General features: G+C 46.9%; 1 protein-coding gene across 1 annotated transcript; it reads left to right on the top strand.

The window, feature by feature from the left end:
• The first annotated feature begins 9,594 nt into the window (after nt 1-9,594).
• On the top strand, nt 9,595-15,680 carry LOC101734432 (C-type lectin domain family 2 member D-related protein). The gene is made up of 5 exons (XM_031906412.1): nt 9,595-10,593; nt 11,226-11,336; nt 12,612-12,787; nt 13,271-13,377; nt 14,761-15,680. The coding sequence occupies exons 1-5, from the start codon at nt 10,071-10,073 to the stop codon at nt 14,891-14,893; spliced, it is 1,050 nt and encodes a 349-aa protein (XP_031762272.1). The 5' UTR covers nt 9,595-10,070; the 3' UTR covers nt 14,894-15,680.
• The last annotated feature ends 11,557 nt before the right edge of the window (nt 15,681-27,237 follow it).

Below are 27,237 nucleotides of genomic sequence, written 5' to 3' on the forward strand. Positions count from 1 at the left end.
ACCGGGTCTGTTCTGGAGGCTGGTATAGCAGGGTGTGGTAGGCTGGCACTTGGTGAGGCGCCCTCCTTGCATGGTGATGGGGACTCTAACCTCACTATGGGCCCACCCCAACAAGTATTGTTGCAGCCTGGGCATCTGGCTTGCACATCCCCCAAGGCTTGCTCAAATTCTTGATTGCAGCAGCCGCTATAGGGTACCAACCATGTCTCCTCTTCCTCCCCACTCTTTTGGCCAAATGTTCCCAGCCACATGTATCGATGCTGGGAGTTTGGGCACTGCACAGAGATGTCTGTGGTCTCTAGCTTAACCTGTGGTTTGTCGGTAGCGCCGGCCATTTTAGAACTAGAAGGAAAAATGTCCATGGAATAAATCACTCCGCAGCCGCAGCAGTGAATGTTGGACTCCCTTTGTAGCTGGTCCCAGAACGCTATGGCGGCCTTTAAGCGGCCCTGAGGATCAATTATTAGCTGCTGGGTTTAAATCAGTCTCTGGCAGACTAAAGGTGAGGTTTATCCCACAGCCGCGGGGTACTCACAGTTAGGGAAGTGTCCGTGATGCTTATCCAAGGCCCGTCCGGGTCCCTGGCAATATACGGTCTTCTGGTTTAGCGCTGTTCAATCCCTAACGCAGCCGCAGGTAGGGTAGGCAATGTAGCTGGGGAATCCCCCTTGTGCAGACAGCCCAGGCCGCAGCCGCTGGTCCTGGTGCTGCTGAAGTCCCAGTTCCGCAAGCTCTCTCTGCATCCGCAGGTAGAGGCAGGACTACTGGGTGAGCAATAGATAGCTTCCTGAGTGCTTTTTAAGTGGTCGCAGCCGCGTACCGCTTCAACAAGGCAGGAGCTCTAATATGGCGCGTCCGTTAGCTTAACAGGCGAGGCATAAAATGGCCGCCGTGACGTCAGCTCCGGACCCCACCCCGTGAAATCTCGTAAACAGCTTTGCTTCACGCGGGATTTCAGGTAAAAGAGCGCCAAAGTACAGCAGCATTTGATGGACAGTTCCACCAGCCAATAGGAATACTCGGGTAGAATCCTCAAGCCCGAACCCACGGCCAATCAGTACACTGCAATTACGATCAGGCCTGCAGGCGCCTTTTGCCTATTGCGTCCAGCAGAGCCTGTCAGTAAAATTTAAAGTGACACATGCACAACTACTCAGTCCCTCAAAGCAATGGCTCCGGATTAAATAAATTGAATATAAAGCACGTTGGGCGCCAAATGTAACACCTATTTGGCTATAATATGGCCAACCCAGACTAGTAGCGTGCTGTAGAGCATGTGTTACATGCGACCTTAATGCACAGGAGTGGGCCTCCGCTAGGTGGGAGTTATATAATGGAGCTGAGGGTGTTGTTGAACTACAACTAGCTGAAGTAGTGTGGTGCAATAGATATTAATGGACGCCAGAGGATTCTTTATGGTAAACTATAATACAGATTTATTGTCCAGCAAGATAGATGTGATAGTGCACACAGGGTTTATACTCACAGACACAGCAGATTGGATGGTCACAGAGAATAACAGCAGATGTGACACTTAAGGAACAGTATAGCCCACTTGAAGGATATACAGAGTATTAGTTGTGAGCCCAGGAATGGATGCCCTTTAATGGAACGGTTCCCCTCCAGCCAACTATGGTTCAGGGGTAAGTACTGCCTGAAACCTGCGTCTTAACTGGGGTCCCTACAGCAAGGCATACAGAGCCTGGGTTAGACTAAACCCTTACAGTCTCTTTTGATGGGGCTAGTGCTGCCCTTACTAAATAAGCTGACTATGCTCACCTCTCCTAGAGGGTGCTATTATATATAACTGACTGTGCTGGCTTGTTCTCATTCACGGGCCCTGTCCCCGACTTTTCACTAGGGTATGAGGTCCCCTAGGGTACAAAATGGCTTCTGGGCCTATGTCCGGTCCAGGCTCAGTTGGGGCTCTGCCTAGGGCACAGCATGCAGCCAAAAGAGGAAGCCACTCCCTCCTGCCAGACACTATATCAGCCTGCAGGGGGAGTGGTCAACCTGGCTAAACCTATTAGGGATAGTGTTTCAACTGTAACCTGAGAGTAGAGGGCTCTGCCCTATAACAGTACAGATAAGAAGAGATAGGGAAGTAAAGCCATAGGGAGCTTAACCCTATCGGTCCCTACAACTGTATATACCACAAATCCCTAGGGCCCATCTACTAGTACCCCTGGTACTTACAGCGGCCCTGCTGGAGTCAGTGTGGGTATAACATACAGTTATACAGTAGAACAGAAATCTATAAGTTCTGTATATCAGGTCCCTAGGGGAAGCCACTCCCCCTACAGATGGTGGGGTGTCCTGCCCTATTGCTCCCGTAACAATACATTTGCTTGGCAGGGAAAGATTTGTTATTATATATATATATGTGTGTGTTACTAGCGCTAGCTTTTTACCCCTCCTCATAAAATGGCGCCCGATTCAAGGTTGTAATTTGCTTTATGGGAGAATTGCACTTGTGTTTTATACAAACTGTCATGGCAGAAATGTTCTTGTGGGGAGGGCATTACTTCCCGCCGCTCCCATACACTGACCCACAAGCTGCGAGTCTGCTGCCCCTGCCTGTTGTGGAACTGCCCCCATGTGGAAGGAAGGGGTAGCTCCGGGGTTCCCACCAACCAATAAACACACCTTTCCTCAGCTCAGCAGGGGGGGACAAGGAAAGAACTTGCTCTAAACTGCATTTATAAACAAGCCCTTATATTGCTTGGGCTCAGTCCCAATGTTAAAGTGGTTTTTCACTGTCAATGTCCAAATCTTAATAAACCACCAACACTGCTCTCAGCGTGTAAGAAAATCCATTTTCCATAAAAAGAGTAAAAAGGCAATTGTAAAAGGGACTTTTAATACTGTTATATCAGCTTTCTGAAAGGATGGGAGGGGCCTATTTTGAACCTGACACACTGAGAACTTCCTGTATGCTGACATCATCACGCCCAGGCTTTGCCCTTACTTGTTTCGTATTGGACCAATTCATTGGTTGCTTGTGCTCTCTAACCAGTTGCATAAATGGAATGCCCATGGGTTAATTTCTCCCTTGCAATGGCATAGGCAAACAGACTCAGCCTATCACTAACATACTGTCATGCACTCACAGGCACAGGCACAGGAAGCAGTGCCAGACTGACAGGAGACACAGCCAATAGGAGTTACGCCTGCTGCCAGTACTATGCATGACATCATATAAGGAAGAAAAAAACACAACTGTAGTGTTAATAGGGGTCACTGACCCCCACTGTGGCACCTTCCTCTTTGCTTCCTCCTGAGGAACAGGATGGGTGGGTGCTGGGAGCCCAGGGCCGGGGCCCAGTTACAGTCGGGGAACAGGGTGGGTGTGTGCTGGGAGCCCAGGGCCGGGGCCCAGTTACAGTCGAGGAACAGGGTGGGTGTGTGCTGGGAGCCCAGGGCCGGGGCCCAGTTACAGTCGGGGAACAGGGTGGGTGTGTGCTGGGAGCCCAGGGCAGGGGCCCAGTTACAGTCGGGGAACAGGGTGGGTGTGTGCTGGGGGCCCGGGGCAGGGGCCCAGTTACAGTCGAGGAACAGGGTAGATGTGCTGGGAGCCCAGGGCCGGGGCCCAGTTACAGTCGGCGAACAGGGTGGGTGTGCTGGGAGCCCAGGGCCGGGGCCCAGTTACAGTCGGGGAACAGGGTGGGTGGGTGCTGGGAGCCCGGGGCAATGGCCCAGTTACAGTCGGATAACAGGGTGGGTGTGTGCTGGGAGCCCAGGGCCGGGGCCCAGTTACAGTCGGGGAACAGGGTGGGTGTGTGCTGGGAGCCCGGGGCAGGGGCCCAATTACAGTCAGGGAACAGGGCCCCGTGAATGAGGCATTAGATAGGGGCAGGTGTAGTACCAGTACCACTATAGGGGTGTAAGGCAGTTAGGGCAGAGCTAGTGGATAGGGAATCAGGATAGAGAATTCCCTGAGGGGATCCACTATGGGGTGCAGCGTGGGGGAAGTGAGATTCCTGCCAGTCTGTACTCAGGGGAGTGTCAGTCTGTATTACACTCTGTATGTGGTGTTGCCTTTAGCACTGGCCTCAGAGACTTGATAAAGGGCAAGAAAGGGATCCGAAACTTGTAGTACCACTGGCCTCAGAGAAGCTGTATTGTGAGGAAACCCTGTGGGTGTTCAATAAATACTTGTTATTTTGTTGTTTGCAAGAACTTCTGGCGCCCTCTGTTTTTATTTTTCTGCATAGCAGCTAGAGAGCTGTAGTTGCACAACACCCTCACCTTCCTCTGCCACTTAGCGAAGGCCCATTCTGGGTGAGAGAGTACAGTGTAACCCATGTTCTACTGGTACCAGTCGGGGAAGGCAGCTATTGAGCTGAAATAGAGGTTACATATATAATGGCGGATTATTGGCCTCAGTGAGTGCCGGGACTTGTTGCTCAGTAACACCGGGGGGCTGCTGTACCCCATCACTACCTAGGGGGGAATTTGCAGGAGATTTTTGCCCATGCCCAGTTATACCCAGCCAGTGTGAGTCTGATATATGGAGAAACAGAGTTGGCAGCTTGGCATCACTGGTGGGTAGAACTGGGGTAGTTCTTTCTGCAGTTCCAGGAAAGCAATCTTGTGTTACCCACTAATCCCTGTATCTGCCCCTCCAGTTCCTTCCTATCAGACACAGGCGAGTATAATTATGAGATTCAGTGCCAGTTCAGCTTGAGGCCCATACGGTTCTGTAGCCCAGGCTCTGTACCCACCAACCCCTTGGTTTGCTCCCAGTATAATCATTATTATCATTATTATCATTATTATACTGGGAGCCCCTGGGCTCCATCTCTCTGTCTCAATTCTCTCTCATGTTTTTCCCCTATTTTTGCTCAGTTCCACTAATTGTTCTTTTCAGTATTGTTCATTTCTTAGATTTACTGCATGTGAATGAGTCTGGGGCAGCCCCTGGTTCTGACTCAGTCTCTAGAAATTACCAACTGCCAACTCCTCAGAATCATCTAATGGGGACTGATGGGAATGTGATAGGGGCCTTAGATTGTAAGCTCACTGGGGCAGGGGCTGATGGGAATGGGATAGGGACCTTAGATTGTAAGCTCACTGGGGCAGGGACTGATGGGAATGGGATAGGGACCTTAGATTGTAAGCTCACTGGGGCAGGGACTGATGGGAATGTGATAGGGACCTTAGATTGTAAGCTCACTGGGGCAGGGACTGATGGGAATGTGATAGGGGCCTTAGATTGTAAGCTCACTGGGGCAGGGACTGATGGGAATGTGATAGGGGCCTTAGATTGTAAGCTCACTGGGGCAGGGGCTGATGGGAATGTGATAGGGACCTTAGATTGTAAGCTCACTGGGGCAGGGACTGATGGGAATGTGATAGGGACCTTAGATTGTAAGCTCACTGGGGCAGGGACTGATGGGAATGTGATAGGGGCCTTAGATTGTAAGCTCACTGGGGCAGGGACTGATGGGAATGTGATAGGGGCCTTAGATTGTAAGCTCACTTGGGCAGGGACTGATGGGAATGTGATAGGGGCCTTAGATTGTAAGCTCACTGGGGCAGGGGCTGATGGGAATGTGATAGGGACCTTAGATTGTAAGCTCACTGGGGCAGGGACTGATGGGAATTTGATAGGGACCTTAGATTGTAAGCTCACTGGGGCAGGGACTGATGGGAATTTGATAGGGACCTTAGATTGTAAGCTCACTGGGGCAGGGACTGATGGGAATGTGATAGGGACCTTAGATTGTAAGCTCACTGGGGCAGGGGCTGATGGGAATGTGATAGGGACCTTAGATTGTAAGCTCACTGGGGCAGGGACTGATGGGAATGGGATAGGGACCTTAGATTGTAAGCTCACTGGGGCAGGGACTGATGGGAATGTGATAGGGGCCTTAGATTGTAGCTCACTGGGGCAGGGGCTGATGGGAATGTGATAGGGACCTTAGATTGTAAGCTCCACTGGGGCAGGGACTGATGGGAATGTGATAGGGACCTTAGATTGTAAGCTCACTGGGGCAGGGACTGATGGGAATGTGATAGGGACCTTAGATGTAAGCTCACTGGGGCAGGGGTTGATGGGAATGTGATAGGGACCTTAGATTATAAGCTCACTGGGACAAGGACTGATGGGAATGAGATAGGGACCTTAGACTGTAAGCTCACTGGGGCAGGGACTGATGGGAATGTGATAGGGACCTTAGATTGCAAGCTCACTGGGGCAGGGGCTGATGGGAATGTGATAGGGACCTTAGATTGCAAGCTCACTGGGGCAGGGGCTGATGGGAATGTGATAGGGACCTTAGATTGTAAGCTCACTGGGGCAGGGACTGATGGGAATGGGATAGGGACCTTAGATTGTAAGCTCATGGAGCAGGGGTAGAACAGGGCAGAATGGAGCAGGGGTAGCACAGGGCAGAATGGAGCAGGGGTAGCACAGGGCAGAATGGAGCAGGGGTAGGACAGGGCAGAATGGAGCAGGGGTAGGACAGGGCAGAATGGAGCAGGGGTAGGACAGGGCAGAATGGAGCAGGGGTAGGACAGGGCAGAATGGAGCAGGGGTAGGACAGGGCAGAATGGAGCAGGGGTAGGACAGGGCAGAATGGAGCAGGGGTAGGACAGGGCAGAATGGAGCAGGGGTAGGACAGGGCAGAATGGAGCAGGGGTAGGACAGGGCAGAATGGAGCAGGGGTAGGACAGGGCAGAATGGAGCAGGGGTAGGACAGGGCAGTACAATCCTGCACCCTGGTAACCTGTTTTACTGGAGCTTCCTAGTAAGCTGGGCCAACTAGTATTCTTCCTATGGGGCAATAGGGGAATATCTGGTACTGCCTATGGGACCCACGTGCGAGACTGTCAGATTATCCCTGTTAAGGACACTAATATGTCCGAAGGATATCTATTCCCGTCCAAATTAGATATATGGGTAAAGGTGGCCACACACGTGGTGATTTTCAATCCAATGGTCGCACGAAAGATCGTACAATCTGCCACTAACGTTCAGGACTGAAACGGCAGATAAGGAGGTACAAACAATAGGATTTCTACCTCCTTCTGCCGATTCAGCCCTGACGGCAGATTTTGCTCAGGCGCCTTCTATGGGCCCGATCAAAATCTTTTAACCCGCCCAACCGGCGAGTCAACCAATATCAGCAGCCTCTTGTGATATCGGTCGCCTCGCCAACTTGCCATACACGCACCGAATATCGTACGAAACGGGGTTCCCTACAATATCATTGGTGTGTGTATGGCCGGCTTAAGAGACCGGCCAGATCTGAAGAACTCACACTGACACGAACAGGTTCAGTAGCAAAACTCAAGCTCAGGAAAGACGGGGGGAAGGTTGGGTGTCTTACTTGCAAAAGCTGCTTGTCAGCTAGATATGAGAAAGGAAACATCTGCATAAGCTATTGGGTGAATATAGCCCCCTCTCTTAGTATATGGTGGTTTCTATGCAGCATCACTTCGGAACATCTTGTTTCTTAAGCAGTTTTGGTTATTTGTTCTGCAAGAGGTGGGCTGCAAGTGCGAGATATGGAACCTAGCTGTGCGAGATATGGAACCTAGCTGTGCGAGATGTGCAACCTAGCTGTGTGAGATATGGAACCTAGCTGTGCGAGATATGGAACCTAGCTGTGCGAGATATGGAACCTAGCTGTGCGAGATATGGAACCTAGATGTGTGAGATATGGAACCTAGCTGTGCGAGATGTGCAACCTAGCTGTGCGAGATATGGAACCTAGCTGTGCGAGATATGGAACCTAGCTGTGCGAGATATGGAACCTAGCTGTGCGAGATATGGAACCTAGCTGTGCGAGATATGGAACCTAGCTGTGCGAGATATGGAACCTAGCTGTGCGAGATATGGAACCTAGCTGTGCGAGATATGGAACCTAGATGTGCGAGATATGGAACCTAGCTGTGCGAGATATGGAACCTAGCTGTGCGAGATATGGAACCTAGCTGTGCGAGATATGGAACCTAAGCTGTGCGAGATATGGAACCTAGCTGTGCGAGATATGGAACCTAGCTGTGCGAGATATGGAACCTAGCTGTGCGAGATATGGACCTAGATGTGCGAGATATGGACCTAGGGGATTGCTGGCGAGATATGGAACCTAGATGTGCGAGATATGGAACCTAGATGTGCGAGATATGGAACCTAGATGTGCGAGATATGGAACCTAGCTGTGCGAGATATGGAACCTAGATGTGCGAGATATGGAACCTAGCTGTGCGAGATATGGAACCTAGATGTGCGAGATATGGAACCTAGATGTGCGAGATATGGAACCTAGATGTGTGAGATGTGCAACCTAGCTGTGCGAGATATGGAACCTAGATGTGCGAGATATGGAACCTAGCTGTGCGAGATATGGAACCTAGATGTGTGAGATGTGCAACCTAGATGTGCGAGATATGGAACCTAGATGTGTGAGATGTGCAACCTAGATGTGCGAGATATGGAACCTAGCTGAGCAAGGCAATGCAAACACTACACAGACATAAATGAGACATTTTACAGACACAGTATATGCCAACTTCATGATCATGGGTCCCCCTATATACTGTCCTTCACATCCCCACTCCGCTCTCTTTATTCAATCCAAGGACATTGGCAGCACTTTATCTTCCCCTACTGAGGTGCCTTCCTATTGGGCAAATATTTCTCTATTTATATCTGCACTCACTATAGAAATATCTCCTTGCAGATACTCCATGCATCAGAGAACATAGCCCAGTAACCAAGTGGCTCTAATGTTTAATCACAAAGGGTTAAGTTGAATAAACTTTGGTGCCCATGTTTGCCCTTCTGTGCTCAGCCCCATTGCTGTTCACTGGTCCAGGGCCGGAACTCGGGGTAGGGGGAGAAAGGGGCGGATTTTGGCAATATTGCGTAAGAAAAAGTAACAGGTTCTGACAGAGGTGTAAATATGGTCAGAGAAGGAGAGAGAGGAGTTAAAGATCACCCCCAAATAACAGGGTTGATGAGGGTGCCATCGATAGCGATAGTAATGGGGGGTAGGAGCAGGCTTAGGCGGAAAGATGATCAGTCCAGATCAGTTTGTTAGGGTCAGATTGAGGCGGCGTTGGTTCATCCAGCTGGAGATTGCTAGGGGGCAGCTAGAGATTAGAGTCAGCTGTAAATGAAGGGGTTAATAAATATATTTACCATCGGCATTCAGAAGCGGCTGAGATCTTCCAAAGACAGAGCATAGAGGGGGAACAACAACGGCCCAAGTACAGAGCCTTGTGGCACCCCCATATTAAGTACAGAGCCTTGTGGCACCCCTACAAGTGTGTGTGGCACCCCTACATTAAGTACAGAGCCTTGGGTTACCCCCACATTAAGTACAAAGCCTTGTGGCACCCCCACATTAGGTGGAACTGGGGATTGAGAAAGAGGAGGAGAGAGCTACAGTGCAGCCTGACTACAGATACCAGTAAAATGCAGAATTTGCACCTGGAGGGAGTGGTCAGCCATACCGAATGCAGCTGATTGGTCAAGGGAAATTAGTATAGAGAAGGGACCATTTCCATTTGTATTTTGGCACAATGCAGTCTCAGTAGAGTGCGCAGGACAGTGATTAGAGAGACAGGAGGGGACAAACAGCCCCGGACTGGGAGTCAAAATAGGCCCCGGCATTTCAACTACATAGAAGCCCCTCGGGCAACAAAGTGTTAACTCAGCTGCAGTGTCGGTTGGTTTGCTATTGTCACTGCTGCCACAATACTCACAAATAACTCTCTTTCCTGGGAACCTTATCTCAGAGTCTTGTGTTAGACAAGGCTGTTGGGTTAGGCAAATAGGCGGGAGTCGTTAGCCCAGGTCCTCAGTCTGGAGGTTGGGCTATAGGAATGTATTTTTGTTCAAATTTATGAGGGAGAGTTCCGCTGCACGCATTTAGCCCCCACCCAACCGTTTCCTACTGGGTAGCAAATCTATTTCTATTTCAAATTTAGTTTCCACTCCTCCCACACAACTGCTGCCTTATATAGTGCAACTGTCACCCTGATTTACTCTACCGGATCAGGAAAAAGCGGAGGGGCTAGAACCCCTAGGCTTGTATAGTGCAGATTGCGATGCAGACATGGGGGTGCGGGACTGTCACCCCAGGATTACTCTGCCGGATCAGGAGAAAGCGGAGGGGCTAGAACCCCTAGGCTTGTATAGTGTGTGCGACACAGACATGGGGGTGCGGGACTGTCCCCCCGGGATTACTCTACCGGATCAGGAGAGAGCGGAGGGGCTAGAACCCCTAGGCTTGTATAGTGCAGATTGCGATGCAGACATGGGGGTGCGGGACTGTCCCCCCAGGATTACTCTACCGGATCAGGAGAAAGCGGAGGGGCTAGAACCCCTAGGCTTGTATAGTGTGTGCGACGCAGACATGGGGGTGTGGGACTGTCACCCCGCGATTACTCCGCCGGATCAGGAGAAAGCAAAGAGGCTAGAACCCCTAGGCTTGTATAGTGTGGATTGCTACACAGACATGGGGGTGCGGGACTGTTCCCCCGGGATTACTCCGCCGGATCAGGAGAAAGCGGAGGGGCCGGACCCCCTTCTCTCATCGCCGATAGTTAAGCTGCCCACAGAGCGGAGGGATCGTTCAGGTGAGTTTGGGGAAGGCAAGTGCAGGTAGAGGTCAGGGTTGCCAGGCTGGCGATTTTCCCACCAAAATTGGGCTACTAATTTAAAGCCCAGGCGGGTTTCCAAAGTACAAACCCACCAAGGTACAGATCTGGGCTATTTATTTGGAGCCTTGGTGGGTTTGTAGTTAGGAAACTAGCCAAAGTTTTTTCCCCTAGTAAACCTGATGTGCCTGTCCCACTGCATGCTGGGTAATGTAGTTTGTATCTAACAATTAGCCTACAGCTAGGATTAATATAAAACTACAATACCCAGCATGCAATTAGACAGTATAAACAGAGGCTCCCATTTCTGTTCTATTCAGGCTCAACCTGTCTGCTCTACCCCCTGCTCCATAGGGAATGAGATTGTACCATTACTTTCTATTGGGATGTGGGGGGGCTGCCATTTGTTACTTTCTGCAGTAGATCCTTAAGCTATAACTCTCGGGATCTCTTGGGGCTGCTGAGAGTTGTAGTTTAACGCACCCATATGTATATCATGCCTGGGGTTAATGCTACATCTCTCCAATCTCTCCAATGAGAGTCCGATTGTGCAGACATGACAGAATGACGGCTGAAGCTTTATATTTCTCACATATTTGTATTTTTGACAGTTTTACAGAAACCCCTCTGCTCCCTCCATGTTCCTTTGGTGCCAGTGATCTGTATCTTTGCAGTTTTAGTCCTTGTGGTTGTGGCTTTGGCTGTTACTGTGTCCCTCAGAGGTGAGTTCTGGGCACCAGTAAGTGGGGAACACAACAACGTTGATTATATGTACAAACCCAATAGCCCAGTACTTAGTTAGGGTTATTATATTGTATTCTCGTGCTACTCAGTGACAACATTGTTATGGGGAAATGCTGAACTATTTCTCTATTTTATTACTGGGGCTGTAACTGCAGAACTTGTTTCCCATAATGTAAAGGTCATTGGCCGATCACTTCCCCTTAATGGAATTAACTGGAATTAACTCATGGGTTTCTCCAGCAGAATTCTGCATTGTAATCCGTTTTTCCCATGGGGCTAGCCATATTCTTCATTTCCCAGGGTGCCACAGCCATGTGACCTGTGCTCTGATAAACTTCACTCACACTTTACTGCTGCGCTGCAAGTTGGAGTGATATCCCACTCCCTCCCAGCAGCCGATCAGCAGAACAATGGGAAGGGAGCAAGATAGCAGCTCCCAGTAGGTATCAGAATAGCACCCAATAGTAAGAAATCCAAGTCCGGCTTGGGACTCCTCCAGTTACATGGGAGTAGGAGAAACAATAGGTTAGCTGAAAGCAGTTCTAATGTGTAGCGCTGGCTCCTTCTGAAAGCTCAGACTCAGGCACACTTTACTGCTGCGCTGCAACTTGGAGTGATATCCCCCCCCCTCACCCCCAGCACCCGATCAGCAGAACAATGGGAAGGGAGCAAGATAGCAGCTCCCAGTAGGTATCAGAATAGCACTCAATAGTAAGAAATCCAAGTCCGGCTTGGGACTCCTCCAGTTACATGGGAGTAGGAGAAACAATAGGTTAGCTGAAAGCAGTTCTAATGTGTAGCGCTGGCTCCTTCTGAAAGCTCAGACTCAGGCACACTTTACTGCTGCGCTGCAAGTTGGAGTGATATCCCCCCCCTCACCCCCAGCAGCCGATCAGCAGAACAATGGGAAGGGAGCAAGATAGCAGCTCCCAGTAGGTATCAGAATAGCACTCAATAGTAAGAAATCCAAGTCCGGCTTGGGACTCCTCCAGTTACATGGGAGTAGGAGAAACAATAGGTTAGCTGAAAGCAGTTCTAATGTGTAGCGCTGGCTGAAAGCTCAGACTCAGGCACAAGGCACTGAGATGGCGCCTACACACCAATATTACAGCTACAAATACATTTGTTGGTACAAGAATAAAAGGTTAAATGGCAGAGGGAATTATTTGCTGTGTAACAGTATAATTTAGAAATCAAAAGTGCCCCATAAATATCACGGCAGTGTCCCTTTAACAATAACCCTTTCTTATCAGGTACCCATCAACCCTGCCCAGTATGTCATTATTCTGCCCCCTGTGAGGAGGACTGGATCTGGTACCGGGGGAAATGTTACTATTTCGCTGAGACGTACGATGAGTGGAACAACAGCCAGAGCTTCTGTGTTTCCCACAATGCATCTCTCTCTCTCATCGATACCCAGGAGGAACTGGTGAGTAGCCAAAAACATGTTATTCACTGTTCTGCCTGCTGCTTACACCCATGTTTGATATGGGATCTCCATTGAAGTCTGTGGGTGCCAATGTGCCCAAAGGTATCCGTGCCTCTGTACACCCATGTATATGGTATTCCACCTGTACAAGGTCGGTTTATGGCTACAAATAAAATGATATATATGAGTGTAGCGCAGTGATTGGGAGTGGGACAGCTGTAAGACTGCTGCATTGGTTAATGCCCTATAATCCAACAATAAAGCTCTCAGTATTCATGCACACAGGCTAAGAAGCTTGGAGTTAGTAGCCTGGCTATACATTTCCTCTCCAGAAGGCGCCCTCTGCTGGGCGGGGGCAGTTGTAGTGCTTTGTGCACTGATGTCAGATCATATCCTTATGGGGGCTGTTAGATTGTTTGTATTTGCTGTAGAAGTGGATTGGTTGAGATTCTGTTTCTCACAGCTAATGTTCTGTCATTGTAGGATTTCCTAAGGAGACATAAGGGGCTCTATGACCACTGGATCGGGCTGTACAGAGACACTGATGAGCCGGGGTGGGTCTGGGCAAATGGATCCATGTTCAGAAATACGTAAGTATCAGGAGGCTGTTCCTGCTGAATTGTGCTTAGTACAGGGAATTACCTATGCTGCCATAGTTTTATGGTATCTCTCTGTACAGGCTCTGAGCAAACTTAGTGGGCTGTTCCTGCTGAATTGTGCTTAGTACTGGGGAATCCCTATGTGCCATAGTTTTATGGTATCTCTCTGTACAGGCTATGAGCAAACTTAGGGGGCTGTTCCTGCTGAATTGTGCTTAGTACTGGGGAATCCCTATGTGCCATAGTTTTATGGTATCTCTCTGTACAGGCTATGAGCAATCTTAGGGGGCTGTTCCTGCTGAATTGTGCTTAGTACAGGGGAATCCCCATGCTGCCATAGTTTTATGGTATCTCTCTGTACAGGCTATGAGCAAACTTAGGGGGCTGTTCCTGCTGAATTGTGCTTAGTACAGGGGAATCCCCATGCTGCCATAGTTTTATGGTATCTCTCTGTACAGGCTATGAGCAAACTTAGGGGGCTGTTCCTGCTGAATTGTGCTTAGTACAGGGGAATCCCCATGCTGCCATAGTTTTATGGTATCTCTCTGTACAGGCTATGAGCAAACTTAGGGGGCTGTTCCTGCTGAATTGTGCTTAGTACAGGGGAATCCCTATGTGCCATAGTTTTATGGTATCTCTCTGTACAGGATATGAGCAAACTTAAGGGCTGTTCCTGCTGAATTGTGCTTAGTACAGGGAATTACCTTGCTATAGTATCTCTTGAAGCCAACATTCAAAGTGATTAGATAAATTCCAAGGGGAAATAAAAAAAAAAGGTATAATTGCCCTTTAGTATTTAATATAGCTGAGCAAATGCACCAGTTGTTCTATATGGAGCCTGTACAGCAGCAAATAGGTGTTGGCTTGGGGTCTTAGGTAAGTGATTATATTCCCTGCTGCTTCTCTCCCCATGCGGTTCTGTTGGTACCAGCGCCACTCTGGGGTTCTATTCCCATAGCCGCTCTGTGCAGGACATTGTGCCCCTCCCTGCCATCTGTATCGCTCTCATGTTTATTTCTCTCCCCATGTGGTTCTGTTGGTACCAGCGCCACTCTGGGGTTCTATTCCCATAGCCGCTCTGTGCAGGACATTGTGCCCCTCCCTGCCATCTGTATCGCTCTCATGTTTATTTCTCTCCCCATGTGGTTCTGTTGGTACCAGCGCCACTGTGGGGTTCTATTCCCATAGCCGCTCTGTGCAGGACATTGTGCCCCTCCCTGCCATCTGTATCGCTCTCATGTTTATTTCTCTCCCCATGTGGTTCTGTTGGTACCAGCGCCACTCTGGGGTTCTATTCCCATAGCCGCTCTGTGCAGGACATTGTGCCCCTCCCTGCCATCTGTATCGCTCTCATGTTTATTTCTCTCCCCACAGGTTCCCTATAGTAGGAGACTCCCCGTGCGTGTACCTTAATAACGGCCATGTTGGCAGCGCGGCTTGTCACGGAGACAGGAAGTGGATCTGTAACAAAATGGACGCCAACAGTCACATGACACATTTTTACTAGGAGACACTATGAGATGTTGCCCACATGTGTCTGCAGCTGCCCACGTGCCAGAGAGGGTTGTGCCCATTCCCCTCGTGGGCCGCGCTGCACTGATGAGTCCCAAACAGGACGAAACACAGTGTCATTGGCTGAAAGGTACACCCGGGGGTGGGGTCTCGTGACCCCCAGATGTGAAGCAGTAACCAAACCTCTCTGGCTGCAGGTGCAGATGTGCATTGTCCGGTTCCTACTCACTCACAGTGGATATATATAGATATATATGTCAGTGGTTTTCTTTTCCCTTTCACGGTCACAGGACTTTTTCTGCAGTTTGGCCACAGAATAAAAACTCCTTACAAAAATGTACGGAGTTGCTAGTTACCCACACACATAGCGATACATACTGCATGGCTGCATGGAAACCAGTGTGGGCTGCACTCAGATACAGGAGGCCTTATTTATCAAACCAAACTGCAGAAAACATCCCATGGCCAAGATATGAGCAGATAAACTAAATAGGTATCTTGTATTGAAAGGAAAAACTTGCCGGGCTGGGCCTGCAGGGACAGAGCATGTTCTCCTTGTATCCCCTTTAAAGGGGCTGTTCACTGAGTTAACATTTAGTATGATGTAGAGGGTAATATTCAGAGAGAATTTGCAGTTGGTCTTCGTTTTTTATTATTTGTAGTTATTCAATAAGTGTTCAGCAGCTCTCCAGTTTGGTGTTATAACAGCAATCTGGTTGCTAAGGTCCAAATTACCTTAGTAACCAGGGAGGGGCTTGAATGAGAGACTGATATATGACTAGGAATAGAAATAAAAAGTTATCAAAAGTAACAATAACAATAACACTGGAGCCTGGTGGGGTCAGTGACCCCCATTTGAAAGGAGTTTTAAGAAGGCAAATAATTCAAAAACTATAACAAAGAAATAATGAAGACCAATTGGAAAGTTGCTTAGAACTGGTCATTCTATAACAAACTAAAAGATAAAGGTGAGCCTCCCCTTTAAAGGGCAATGCACCCCAAAGCAGAAATGAACATATTACTCTCTCTGAGAGACATTCCCTATTGTGTACAGTATAGAGTATAATGCTCATTCCTGGGGCTGTGTGCAGCGTCTCCTATTGTCTCCTTAACAGAACAAAATGCGTGGTGTTTAGTGCAATGTACATAATAGCCTCTCGGTGTCTGCCATTGGTCACTTTATATGGATCAAGGGGTAGTGTAAGCAATGCAACATTGTCAGTAGAACTGCTGGTAAGGGTAATGTATGCATTTTTTATGTATTTTTTTTAATAAAATAAACATTTTTATAACCCCCAAACCAAACAGGTTCTGTCGGCTCTTATTCTCAGTACATGGATGGGGCAATGAGGTGTTTATTGGACATCTGGGCGGCCATATTGGGCCATAGGTGACTGTATAACAGCCATGTTGGCTCATATATGGGCCCCTAGTCAGAAATGCCAGTTACCAACCAAACACAAGCTGGTACACAGGCTGTACCAGCATCCCAATCCCAAGAGACCCTCTTCACTGGTATATGAGCTGCAGCGCCATTACAAGTGTAGGGATCCCAAGATTTGGGCCCCTTAGGTTGGTTCCCCTGGAGACAGGCACTAGAGGGTGGCCTTTTTAGTTTGGACACCTAAAGGTGGTCCTGGAAGGTTATGCGTAAAAAGCGAGTTTCCCTGCATTTCCCACAGCAACCACTGGGTGGTGGGTTGTAATATAAAAGGGGATGCAGCCATGTGCTGTTAGGTTTTAGTCCTGTAACCTCCCTCTGTGAAGAGGTTATCAACAGGCTTGTGTTTAGGTCAGGAGATATTGTCATAGGTCACTCTAGGAGTGCAAGCCAGGGATAGCAAGAATGGGCAGAGATAGCTCCACCGGGAGTGAGGGGGGTTAAGACCCCCAGCAATCCATCGCTGGAGTTCAGGGCATGTAGTGTCTAGTTAGGTGGAGAAAGTGACCACCGGGGAGATTCCTTATCGGAGGGTGCTCAGGCGGGAGTACCGGGGTGAGGTCTCAGGCACGGTCAGCCTGGCGAGAGTACTGGGGAGAGCCCTAAGAGAGGGTCTCCTGGTGAGAGTACGGGGGAGAGCTCCCAAAGAGGATCACTTGGCGGGAGTACCGTGGGTAGCCCTAAGAGAGAGGATCAACCAGAGGGAAGTAAAGGAGAAGTCTACCCTGAACTGTGTGTGTGTTATACTCCTGGAAGTCCTGCCTGCACTCAATAAACAAGTTCATCTGGTTCACCATCACAGCCAGTGTCTTGTCTCTTCCTACAAAGAGGATCCTCAACTGCCTGGTAAGCAGCTACCCCAAGGGAGGGGCAAGGTACCGGGAGTTGCAGGGAGTCCGGGTCCAAGGAGGACATTACAGAGTTTCCCAGGGAGGGGAGTTACAGTTCTACCTATACCTACCCTGGGTGGAGGCACACCAAGTAACAGCAATATCATACCTGCCCCCCATAGTAAGCGGGGACACAGGGCTCCTGTAGCGCCAAACGCATACAATTGTGTGTTAGAAGTAGCAGCACCGTCTAAAGTGGGCTACGCGAGGAACGTCTAAAGTGGGCTACGCGAGGAACGTCTAAAGTGGGCTACGCGAGGAACGTCTAAAGTGGGCTACGCGAGGAACGTCTAAAGTGGGCTACGCGAGGAACGTCTAAAGTGGGCTACGCGAGGAACGTCTAAAGTGGGCTACGCGAGGAACGTCTAAAGTGGGCTACGCGAGGAACGTCTAAAGTGGGCTACGCGAGGAACGTCTAAAGTGGGCTACGCGAGGAACGTCTAAAGTGGGCTACGCGAGGAACGGCAAAATAATCTAAATGTCGGCAAATGAATAGTTACGAGTGGATTTGCCAGAAATTCGATTGTTTTCTGCACTGAACTTTTTTGCATGTTTTCCTACATGTAAAAACCACCCTATAATGAGCAGGGGGAGATAAACTCAAATGCCTCTAATGAATAAATCCCCATGAGTCAATAGGGCCATTGATTAAAGGGGATATAAACACTCCAACATGTAAAATTATCAGCAACACGTTAGATACATCATCCTAGTAGAAGGGGTTATTCACCTTTGAGTATTATGTAAAGAGTAATAGTCTAAGACAGTGCTGTCCAACTGGCGGCCCGCGACCCCCCTCTGTGCGGCCCCCCACCTGTCTGGCTGCTTTGATGGCTTACTCTTGTGTAAGCTTTAAATGGTATCAGTACTGTGATTAACTGCCCCCCCTGTATGGTTCTCACCTCAGATTCAGGCTGTAATCAGGCTGTATTGTTTAAATATGTAATCCCCTGTGTTGTTCACACCTTTTAATCTCTGCATTGTTCACCCCCTGCAGTGTTCACACCTCAGGCTCAGGCTGTAATCACCCATATTGTTCCCCTGTTCACACCTCAGGAGCAGTAGAAACCCACAAATAATCCCTGCATACTACAAAAAGAACATATACTGAGGTGGTACTGCAATTAAAACGTTTTTTTTATATATAGTTATTGTGCAGACTGTAGGAGCAGTGCCAGCATTGTGTCACTGTAGGCTGCCTGTGTGTGCCATACACACAGGCATCATAGGGCAAGCAGAGTATGGCACACACAGGCAGGGTAGGGAAATCAGAGTATGGCACACACAGGCCAAGTATGGCACAAACCAGCCAAGAATGGCAAACACAGTGAAAGTATGGCACATGCAGGCAGGGAAGGCAGAGTATGGCACACACAGGCAGGGTAGGGCAGGCAGAGTATGGCACACACAGGCCAAGTATGGCACAAACCAGCCAAGTATGGCACACAGGCAGGGTAGGGAAGGCAGTGTATGGCACACACAGGCAGGGTAGGGAAGGCAGAGTATGGCACACACAGGAAGGGTAGGGAAGGCAGAGTATGGCACACACAGGCAGGGTAGGGAAGGCAGAGTATGGCACACACAGGCAGGGTAGGGAGGCAGGTATGGCACACAGCAGGGTAGGGCAGGCAGAGTATGGCAGGTTTTTGCTGTACTACAACCATTAATATGGGTATGGTCATGTGATAACATGGGTGTGGTTTCAAGTGGGTGCGGTTTCAAAAGGGGGAGTGGTCAAAACTGGCTTCCATTATCGGCCCTCCACCACGTAGGTCAGAAAAATTCCGGCCCTCGGTACAACAGAAGTTGGACAGCACTGGTCTAAGACAATTTGCAATTGGTCGTTTTGTTTCTTTTATTTCACTTTTTGTTTAGGAACTCTCCAGTATGACCCTTCAGACGTTATCTGGTTGCTAGGATTTAAATTACCTTAGCAACCAGGGAGAGGTTGGAATGAGAGACTGGTATATAAACAGAAGAGGGACTGAATAAAAAAATAACTAATAAAAAGTTACCGTATATACTCGAGTATAAGCCGAGTTTTCCAGCACTCAAAATGTGCTAAAAAAGGAACCCTCGGCTTATACTCGAGGCAAGTAGAAAGGGCAATTACATGTCCGACCGGCGCAGCCGCGCTGAGCACGGACGCGCACACGTCACAGCATGTCGCGCCGCGCAGGGGGGGGGATGGTGCACGTGCCGTGCATGCTCGGTGCCGGTACAGGATCATAATACAGGAGCAGGAAATAACAGGAAAGTCAATGTCTTTGGTAAGAATGGAAGGCTTTATGGGAAAATAGCTTGTGTAACAGGTAAAGGTTGCTTTGATTCTGCAACTGGCACTTTGCTTGGAGAGCAATGGGACAACATTGTGCATGCTCGGCGAAGGCCTCAAAGCTTTGGCCTCCTTTCCATCGCTGGCTTCTTCTCCATTGTTTCCTATGGGCTAAAACCTTCATCTTTCAATTTTACAGCTAAAAGTGACTTATAAAGTAACAGAAGCAGTGGACAACTAGTGCCAACTAACAGGTATGGAGACCCAGTTAAAACAAATTGCTCATCTATATAGATCACTTGACCACACCTCTTTTTTGTCTACATCTGTCCAGTTGATGATGGCCCCTGTGGCTCCATAAAGTAGAGTTAGTCCTGAGCCAACTGGTTACATTAGCAGCTTAATGCTGTTAGATGGCCAGAGAATGTATCCATGTAACAAGCGCCGGTGATTTACACTAATTAGTCCATTTGAATAATGAAGACCAATTGAAAAGTTGCTTAGGATTGGGTTGCTTAGTACAGGCCATTCAATAACATACTAAACATTAACTTAAAGGAGATCCATCTCCTTTTATGGCAACATAGTTCGTATATAGCAATACGTATTTATTGATTGTAAATCAATAAAAAGTTATTGGTGATAAAAATACATAAGTCATAACCAGAAGTAGGAAAATCCAAATGCCTGGGTAAATAGGGCCATATCGCCATATAATGGCACCAAAGTCCATACGGGAGTATCTGGTTGAAGCGTTTGGGGAGGATGTTGCTGAACTATCATGTTTCACATTTCAAGTCTCCAGATAACGATTATTACATTTGTCATATTAAATTTTTTCTTTTATATATAGGTATAGGACCCGTTATCCGGAATGCTCGGGACCAAGGGTATGCCGGATACGGGATCTTTCCGTATTTTGGATCTCCATACCTTAAGTCTACTAAAAAATCAATAAAACATTTATTAAACCCAATAGGATTGTTCTGCCCCAATAAGGGGTAATTATATCTTAGTTGGGATCAAGTACAGGTACTGTTTTATTATTACAGAGAAAAGGGAATCATTTAACCATTAAATAAACCCAATAGGGCTGTTCTGCCCCAATAAGGGGTAATTATATCTTAGTTGGGATCAAGTACAGGTACTGTTTTATTATTACAGAGAAAAGGGAATCATTTAACCATTAAATAAACCCAATAGGATTGTTCTGCCCCAATAAGGGGTAATTATATCTTAGTTGGGATCAAGTACAGGTACTGTTTTATTATTACAGAGAAAAGGGAATCATTTAACCATTAAATAAACCCAATAGGGCTGTTCTGCCCCAATAAGGGGTAATTATATCTTAGTTGGGATCAAGTACAGGTACTGTTTTATTATTACAGAGAAAAGGGAATCATTTAACCATTAAATAAACCCAATAGGATTGTTCTGCCCCAATAAGGGGTAATTATATCTTAGTTGGGATCAAGTACAGGTACTGTTTTATTATTACAGAGAAAAGGGAATCATTTAACCATTAAATAAAACCCAATAGGGCTGTTCTGCCCCAATAAGGGGTAATTATATCTTAGTTGGGATCAAGTACAGGTACTGTTTTATTATTACAGAGAAAGGGAATCATTTAACCATTAAATAAACCCAATAGGGCTGTTCTGCCCCCAATAAGGGGTAATTATATCTTAGTTGGGATCAAGTACAGGTACTGTTTTATTATTACAGAGAAAAGGGAATCATTTAACCATTAAATAAACCCAATAGGGCTGTTCTGCCCCCAATAAGGGGTAATTATATCTTAGTTGGGATCAAGTACAGGTACTGTTTTATTATTACAGAGAAAAGGGAATCATTTAACCATGAAATAAACCCAATAGGGCTGTTCTGCCCCCAATAAGGGGTAATTATATCTTAGTTGGGATCAAGTACAGGTACTGTTTTATTATTACAGAGAAAAGGGAATCATTTAACCATTAAATAAACCCAATAGGGCTGTTCTGCCCCAATAAGGGGTAATTATATCTTAGTTGGGATCAAGTACAGGTACTGTTTTATTATTACAGAGAAAAGGGAATCATTTAACCATTAAATAAACCCAATAGGGCTGTTCTGCCCCCAATAAGGGGTAATTATATCTTAGTTGGGATCAAGTACAGGTACTGTTTTATTATTACAGAGAAAAGGGAATCAGTTTTAAAATTCTAAATTATTTTATTAAAATGGAGTCTATCGGAGACGGCCTTTCCGTAATTTGGAGCTTTCTGGATAACGGGTTTCCGGATGAGAGATCACATACCTGTATTTAATTTCGTTTTTCAAATACAAACACATTAAACAGGGTGACATACAAAGAAAGGAAGAGAGCAAGAACATAAATGGTCAATTACAGTTTCCATGATTTGCATGATTACAACATTGCTTGGTATTTTGTTTCCTTGCTGTACTTAATACCATTTAGTAACTAGTACTGTATTTCCTGGTTATCTTTACGGGAAAGAAAGGTGGAGGGGGGGGGTAGGTAGGTCAGAGCAGCTCTATGATAACAAGTTCCTAGGTATTTGGTTAGGTTTTTATGTTCTGTTGAAAGCAGATTCAGTATCGTGTAACAGGGTACAGGCTATATATATATATATATTTTTTTTTTTTTAATTGTGTTTTGCTGACATGTGGTGATACTTGAGTCTGGATAGGGTTGCTAGTAATTTGTTGTATTCTGGGGATTCTTTGTATAGAATCTGGGTTGTCCAGACTTTAGTGAAATGTTCACGTGATTTAATAGTGTGTGTCAGCATTTCCTCCATTCTCATTATGTGGTTCAGCTCTATCGCCCAGTCTCCCACTGTTGGTCTGGTGCTTTTCCAAAGTCTGGGTATTACTGTTCTGGCTGCCGTTAATGAGAAGGCAAGGAATCCATTTTGTTTAATAGGTATTTGCATATTAGTTGGGGGAATAGAGAGTAAAGGTGCCCATACACGTTAAGATTCGCTCGCTAGGCAAGGTCGCCAAGCGAGCGGATCTTTACCCAATATCCCCACCGACGGGTGGGCGATATCAGGGAGCATGTAGGCTAATTCCCTGGTGCCAAATGATTGAATTATATTGGCGGCAATGGGGCAGTCGGTTCGGGGACCACATCAACCAGTCCCCAATCCCCGATCCGACTGAATTTCCTAACCTGGCCGATCGATATCTGCCCAATTTCAGGCCAGATATCGGTCGGGCAGGCCCCTCAACCCCCCATGCCCCCTATGGAAACCCTCAAGTAGCCATCCTCACAGAAGCCCAGAGTTCTCATTTCCCAGGGGGGCCACCGCAACAACAACGCTGCAGTCTCTCCAATTTCAGGCCAGATATCGGTCGGGCAGGCCCCTCATTTCTGCCCCTAAACGGGCCGATAAGCTGCCGATTCTTTCCAAGGGACCATCGGCCCCGGTATGGGGACCTTAAGGCTAGAGCTGGATCAGGCTGGAGCTCAAGACATAGGACTTTAGAGATGGTTTTGGACACTAAGGTCCAGAAGGGTTGTAAATTGGAGCATTCCCACCATATGTGTTTCATGTCACCCTTTTGGGTGTTGCATCGCCGGCATTTATCTGATACATTGGGGAATATGGTATGCAGGGTGGCCGGGCATTTATATCATCTAGCGACAATCTGCGCTTTAGTGTGTGTTAGGGTAAAGCTGTCCTCCCACTCCTTTTCTGTATAAGAATGATTAAAATCTTTTTCCCATTGTTGCGTGAAGTGGGGAGGCTGCTTACCCTTCAGGTCTAGTAATATAGCATAGATTTGAGAGATGGTGTGAGATGGGGGGTCCCTGGCCAGGCATATATCACCAAAGGTTGTTGTGTTGTGTTGTGTCCCTGAGCAGCTTTTCTCTCTCCGGATGTGTTTGTAACCAATGTGTCAGTTGATGGGATGCAAATTTTTGTGAGAAGCTCTGTATTGGGGCTTGCATGATTTTGTCCAGTGGTAGTAACCCTGTGGGGGCTCATATTTGTATGAAGGGTAGGTTCTCAGTGTGTCTTCTATTAAGAAAGCCATGGCTGAGAAGACCTGGGGGGGAAGGAAGGATTTCCTATTAGAGGTGTCATAGGTCCATTACTGTGTGAGAGTGGTTAGTGTTTTAGGAGGTTATCCCAGGTTGGGAGTATTTGTTTTAATATCACTGGGAGGGTATTACTATGTTGAGGGACAGAGAGATTAAAAAGGGTGGAGGGGTTTGTCTTTACGTAAAGTCAGATTTAAAGCCATGTAATAAAGACATTACCAATGAAAACGTTGAATCTCTTTGGGTAGAAATTTCAGTAGGGCTGAAGGTCACAAAGAAAATGATCATTGGTGTATGCTATAAACCCCCCGTATAGATGAGGGGGATGAGGCCCAGCTATTGTTGCAAATGGAGGAGGCTTCAAAACTGGGTCAAGTTGTTATTATGGGGGACTTTAATTATCCGGCACTGACTGGAGTAATGGGGGGGGCTAAGTCAGAAAAAGCTAGTAGGTTTGTAAATATGCTAAATGACAACTTTTTATTTCAGGCGGTTCAAGAACCCACTAGGAATGACTCTATTTTGGACCTGGTGATTTCTAATAATAATGAACTCATCTCTAACATTTGTGTGGGTGAGCATTTGGGGAACAGTGATCCCAACATGGTCTCCTTTGAGATAATGCTGCAGAGACAGCTCTATAAGGGAGTAACTAAAACACTCAATTTTAGACGTGCAGACTTTGCCAGTATAAGGGCATCTCTGCAATGTGTCAACTGGGAAAGGCTTTTCATGGGGTTAGGCACAGAAGGAAAATGGAACATCTTTAAAACATTGCTTTGTAGGTATACACAACAGTATATCCCCCTTGTAAGCAAGGAGAGGCATCGCAAAGCAAAACCTTTATGGCTGAATAAAAGTGTTAGTGTCGAGGTTGGTAATAAAAAACGTGCTTTTAAAGCATTCAAGTTAGCTGGGACAGCGGGGACTTTCATCAGGTACAAGGGGGCAAATAAAGCAGCAAAAAAGCTATCAGGCAAGCTAAAATAGAGATGGAAAGGGATATTGCAGCTAGGAGTAAAAAGAATCCAAAATTATTTTTTAATTATGTGAATAGTAAAAAAATGAAGCAAGAAGGGGTGGGAACTTTATTATCACGGGGGGGTACGTTGGTTGATGAGAACGGGGAAAAAGCTGAAATTTTGAACTCTTATTTTTCATCTGTCTATACATCTGAGGAGCCAGATAATGAAGGCTTCCCTTGTAATATGCCCAGTTCTAGTAATTTAGCTACTGACGCATGGGTCACTCGGGAGGAAATTCAAAAGAGACTTGAACATGTAAAGGTAAACAAAGGTCCAGGGCCGGATGGGATTCATCCCAGGGTATTAAATGAGCTGAGCGCTGTGATTGCCAAGCCTCTTCACATAATTTTTCAGGATTCATTGAGGTCTGGCATGGTGCCGAGAGACTGGCGGATTGCTAATGTGGTGCCATTATTTAAAAAGGGATCCCGTTCTCAGCCTGAAAACTATAGGCCTGTTAGTCTGACATCAGTAGTAGGAAAGCTTATGGAAGGGGTAATAAGGGATAGGGTACTTGAATACATTGCAGTTCACAATACTATTAGTTTGTGCCAGCATGGTTTTATGCGTAACAGATCTTGCCAGACTAATTTAGTCGCCTTTTATGAGGAGGTGAGTAGGAACCTCGATGCTGGAATGGCAGTTGATGGGATCTACTTGGACTTTTCTAAAGCGTTTGATACAGTACCTCACAGAAGGTTAATGATCAAATTAAGGAATATTGGCCTAGAACATAATATTTGTAATTGGATAGAGAACTGGCTGAAGGATAGAGTACAAAGAGTGGGGTAAATGGAACATTTTCTAATTGGACCAGTGTGGTTAGTGGGTACCGCAGGGGTCAGTCCTTGGTCCTTTGCTTTTTAACTTGTTTATTAATGACCTGGAGGTGGGCATAGACAGTATTGTTTCTATTTTTGCTGATGACTCAAAATTGTGCAAAACTATAAGTTCCATGCAGGATGTGCCGCTTTGCAGAGCGATTTGACAAAATTAGATAACTGGGCAGCAAACTGGAAAATGAGGTTCAATGTTGATAAGTGCAAAGTTATGCACTTTGGTAGAAATAATATAAACGCAAACTATCTACTGAATGGGAGTGTGTTGGGGGGATCCTTAATGGAGAAGGATCTAGGGGTTTTTGTTGATAACAAGTTGTCTAATTCCAGGCAGTGTCATTCTGTGGCTACTAAAGCAAATAAAGTGCTGTCTTGTATAAAAAAGGGCATTGACTCAAGGGATGAGAACATAATTTTGCCGCTTTATAGGTCCCTGGTAAGGCCTCACCTTGAGTATGGGGGGCAGTTTTGGGCTCCAGTCCTTAAGAAGGATATTAATGAGCTGGAGAGAGTGCAGAGACTGCAACTAAACTGGTAAAGGGGATGGAAGGGTTAAACTATGAGGTGAGACTGTCAGGGTTGGGGTTGTTTTCTCTGGAAAAGAGGCGCTTGCGAGGGGACATGATTACTCTGTACAAGTACATTAGGGGGGATTATAGGCAGTTGGGGGATGTTCTTTTTTCCCATAAAAACAATCAACGCACCAGAGGTCACCCCTTTAGATTAGAGGAAAGGAGCTTCCATTTGAAGCAGCGTAGGTGGTTCCTCACAGTGAGGGCAGTGAGGTTATGGAATGCCCTTCCTAGTGATGGGGTAATGGCAGATTCTGTTAATGCCTATAAGAGGGGCCTGGATGAGTTCTTGAACAATCAGAATATCCAAGGCTATTGTGATACTAATATCTACAGTTAGTATTACTGGTTGTACAGGTCCTTTTCAAAAAATTAGCATATTGTGATAAAGTTCATTATTTTCTGTAATGTACTGATAAACATTAGACTTTCATATATTTTAGATTCATTACACACAACTGAAGTAGTTCAAGCCTTTTCTTGTTTTAATATTGATGATTGTGGCATACAGCTCATGAAAACCCAAAATTCCTATCTCAAAAAATTAGCATATTTCATCCGACCAATAAAAAAAAAGTGTTTTTAATACAAAAAAAGTCAACCTTCAAATAATTATGTTCAGTTATGCACTCAATACTTGGTCGGGAATCCTTTTGCAGAAATGGCTGCTTCAATGTGGCGTGGCATGGAGGCAATCAGCCTGTGGCACTGCTCAGGTGTTATGGAGGCCCAGGATGCTTCAATAGCGGCCTTAAGCTCATCCAGAGTGTTGGCTCTTGTGTCTCTCAACTTTCTCTTCACAATATCCCACAGATTCTCTATGGGGTTCAGGTCAGGAGAGTTGGCAGGCCAATTGAGCACAGTAATACCATGGTCAGTAAACCATTTACCAGTGGTTTTGGCACTGTGAGCAGGTGCCAGGTCGTGCTGAAAAATGAAATCTTCATCTCCATAAAGCTTTTCAGCAGATGGAAGCATGAAGTGCTCCAAAATCTCCTGATAGCTAGCTGCATTGACCCTGCCCTTGATAAAACACAGTGGCCCAACACCAGCAGCTGACATGGCACCCCAGACCATCACTGACTGTGGGTACTTGACACTGGACTTCAGGAATTTTGGCATTTCCCTCTCCCCAGTCTTCCTCCAGACTCTGGCACCTTGATTTCCGAATGACATACTTTGGACCACTGAGCAACAGTCCAGTGCTGCTTCTCTGTAGCCCAGGTCAGGCGCTTCTGCCGCTGTT

This window comes from Xenopus tropicalis, chromosome 7 (genome assembly GCF_000004195.4).
Source record: "Xenopus tropicalis strain Nigerian chromosome 7, UCB_Xtro_10.0, whole genome shotgun sequence".
NCBI lineage: Eukaryota > Metazoa > Chordata > Amphibia > Anura > Pipidae > Xenopus > Xenopus tropicalis.

Bases quoted from the DNA above. Each gene is read 5' to 3' on its own strand.
- LOC101734432 (XM_031906412.1), top strand. From the start codon at position 10,071: ATGGGGGTGCGGGACTGTCACCCCAGGATTACTCTGCCGGATCAGGAG. The intron at 10,594-11,225 runs GTGAGTTTGGGG...TATTTTTGACAG, and splicing joins AGAGCGGAGGGATCGTTCAG to TTTTACAGAAACCCCTCTGC. The intron at 13,378-14,760 runs GTAAGTATCAGG...CTCTCCCCACAG, and splicing joins GGATCCATGTTCAGAAATAC to GTTCCCTATAGTAGGAGACT.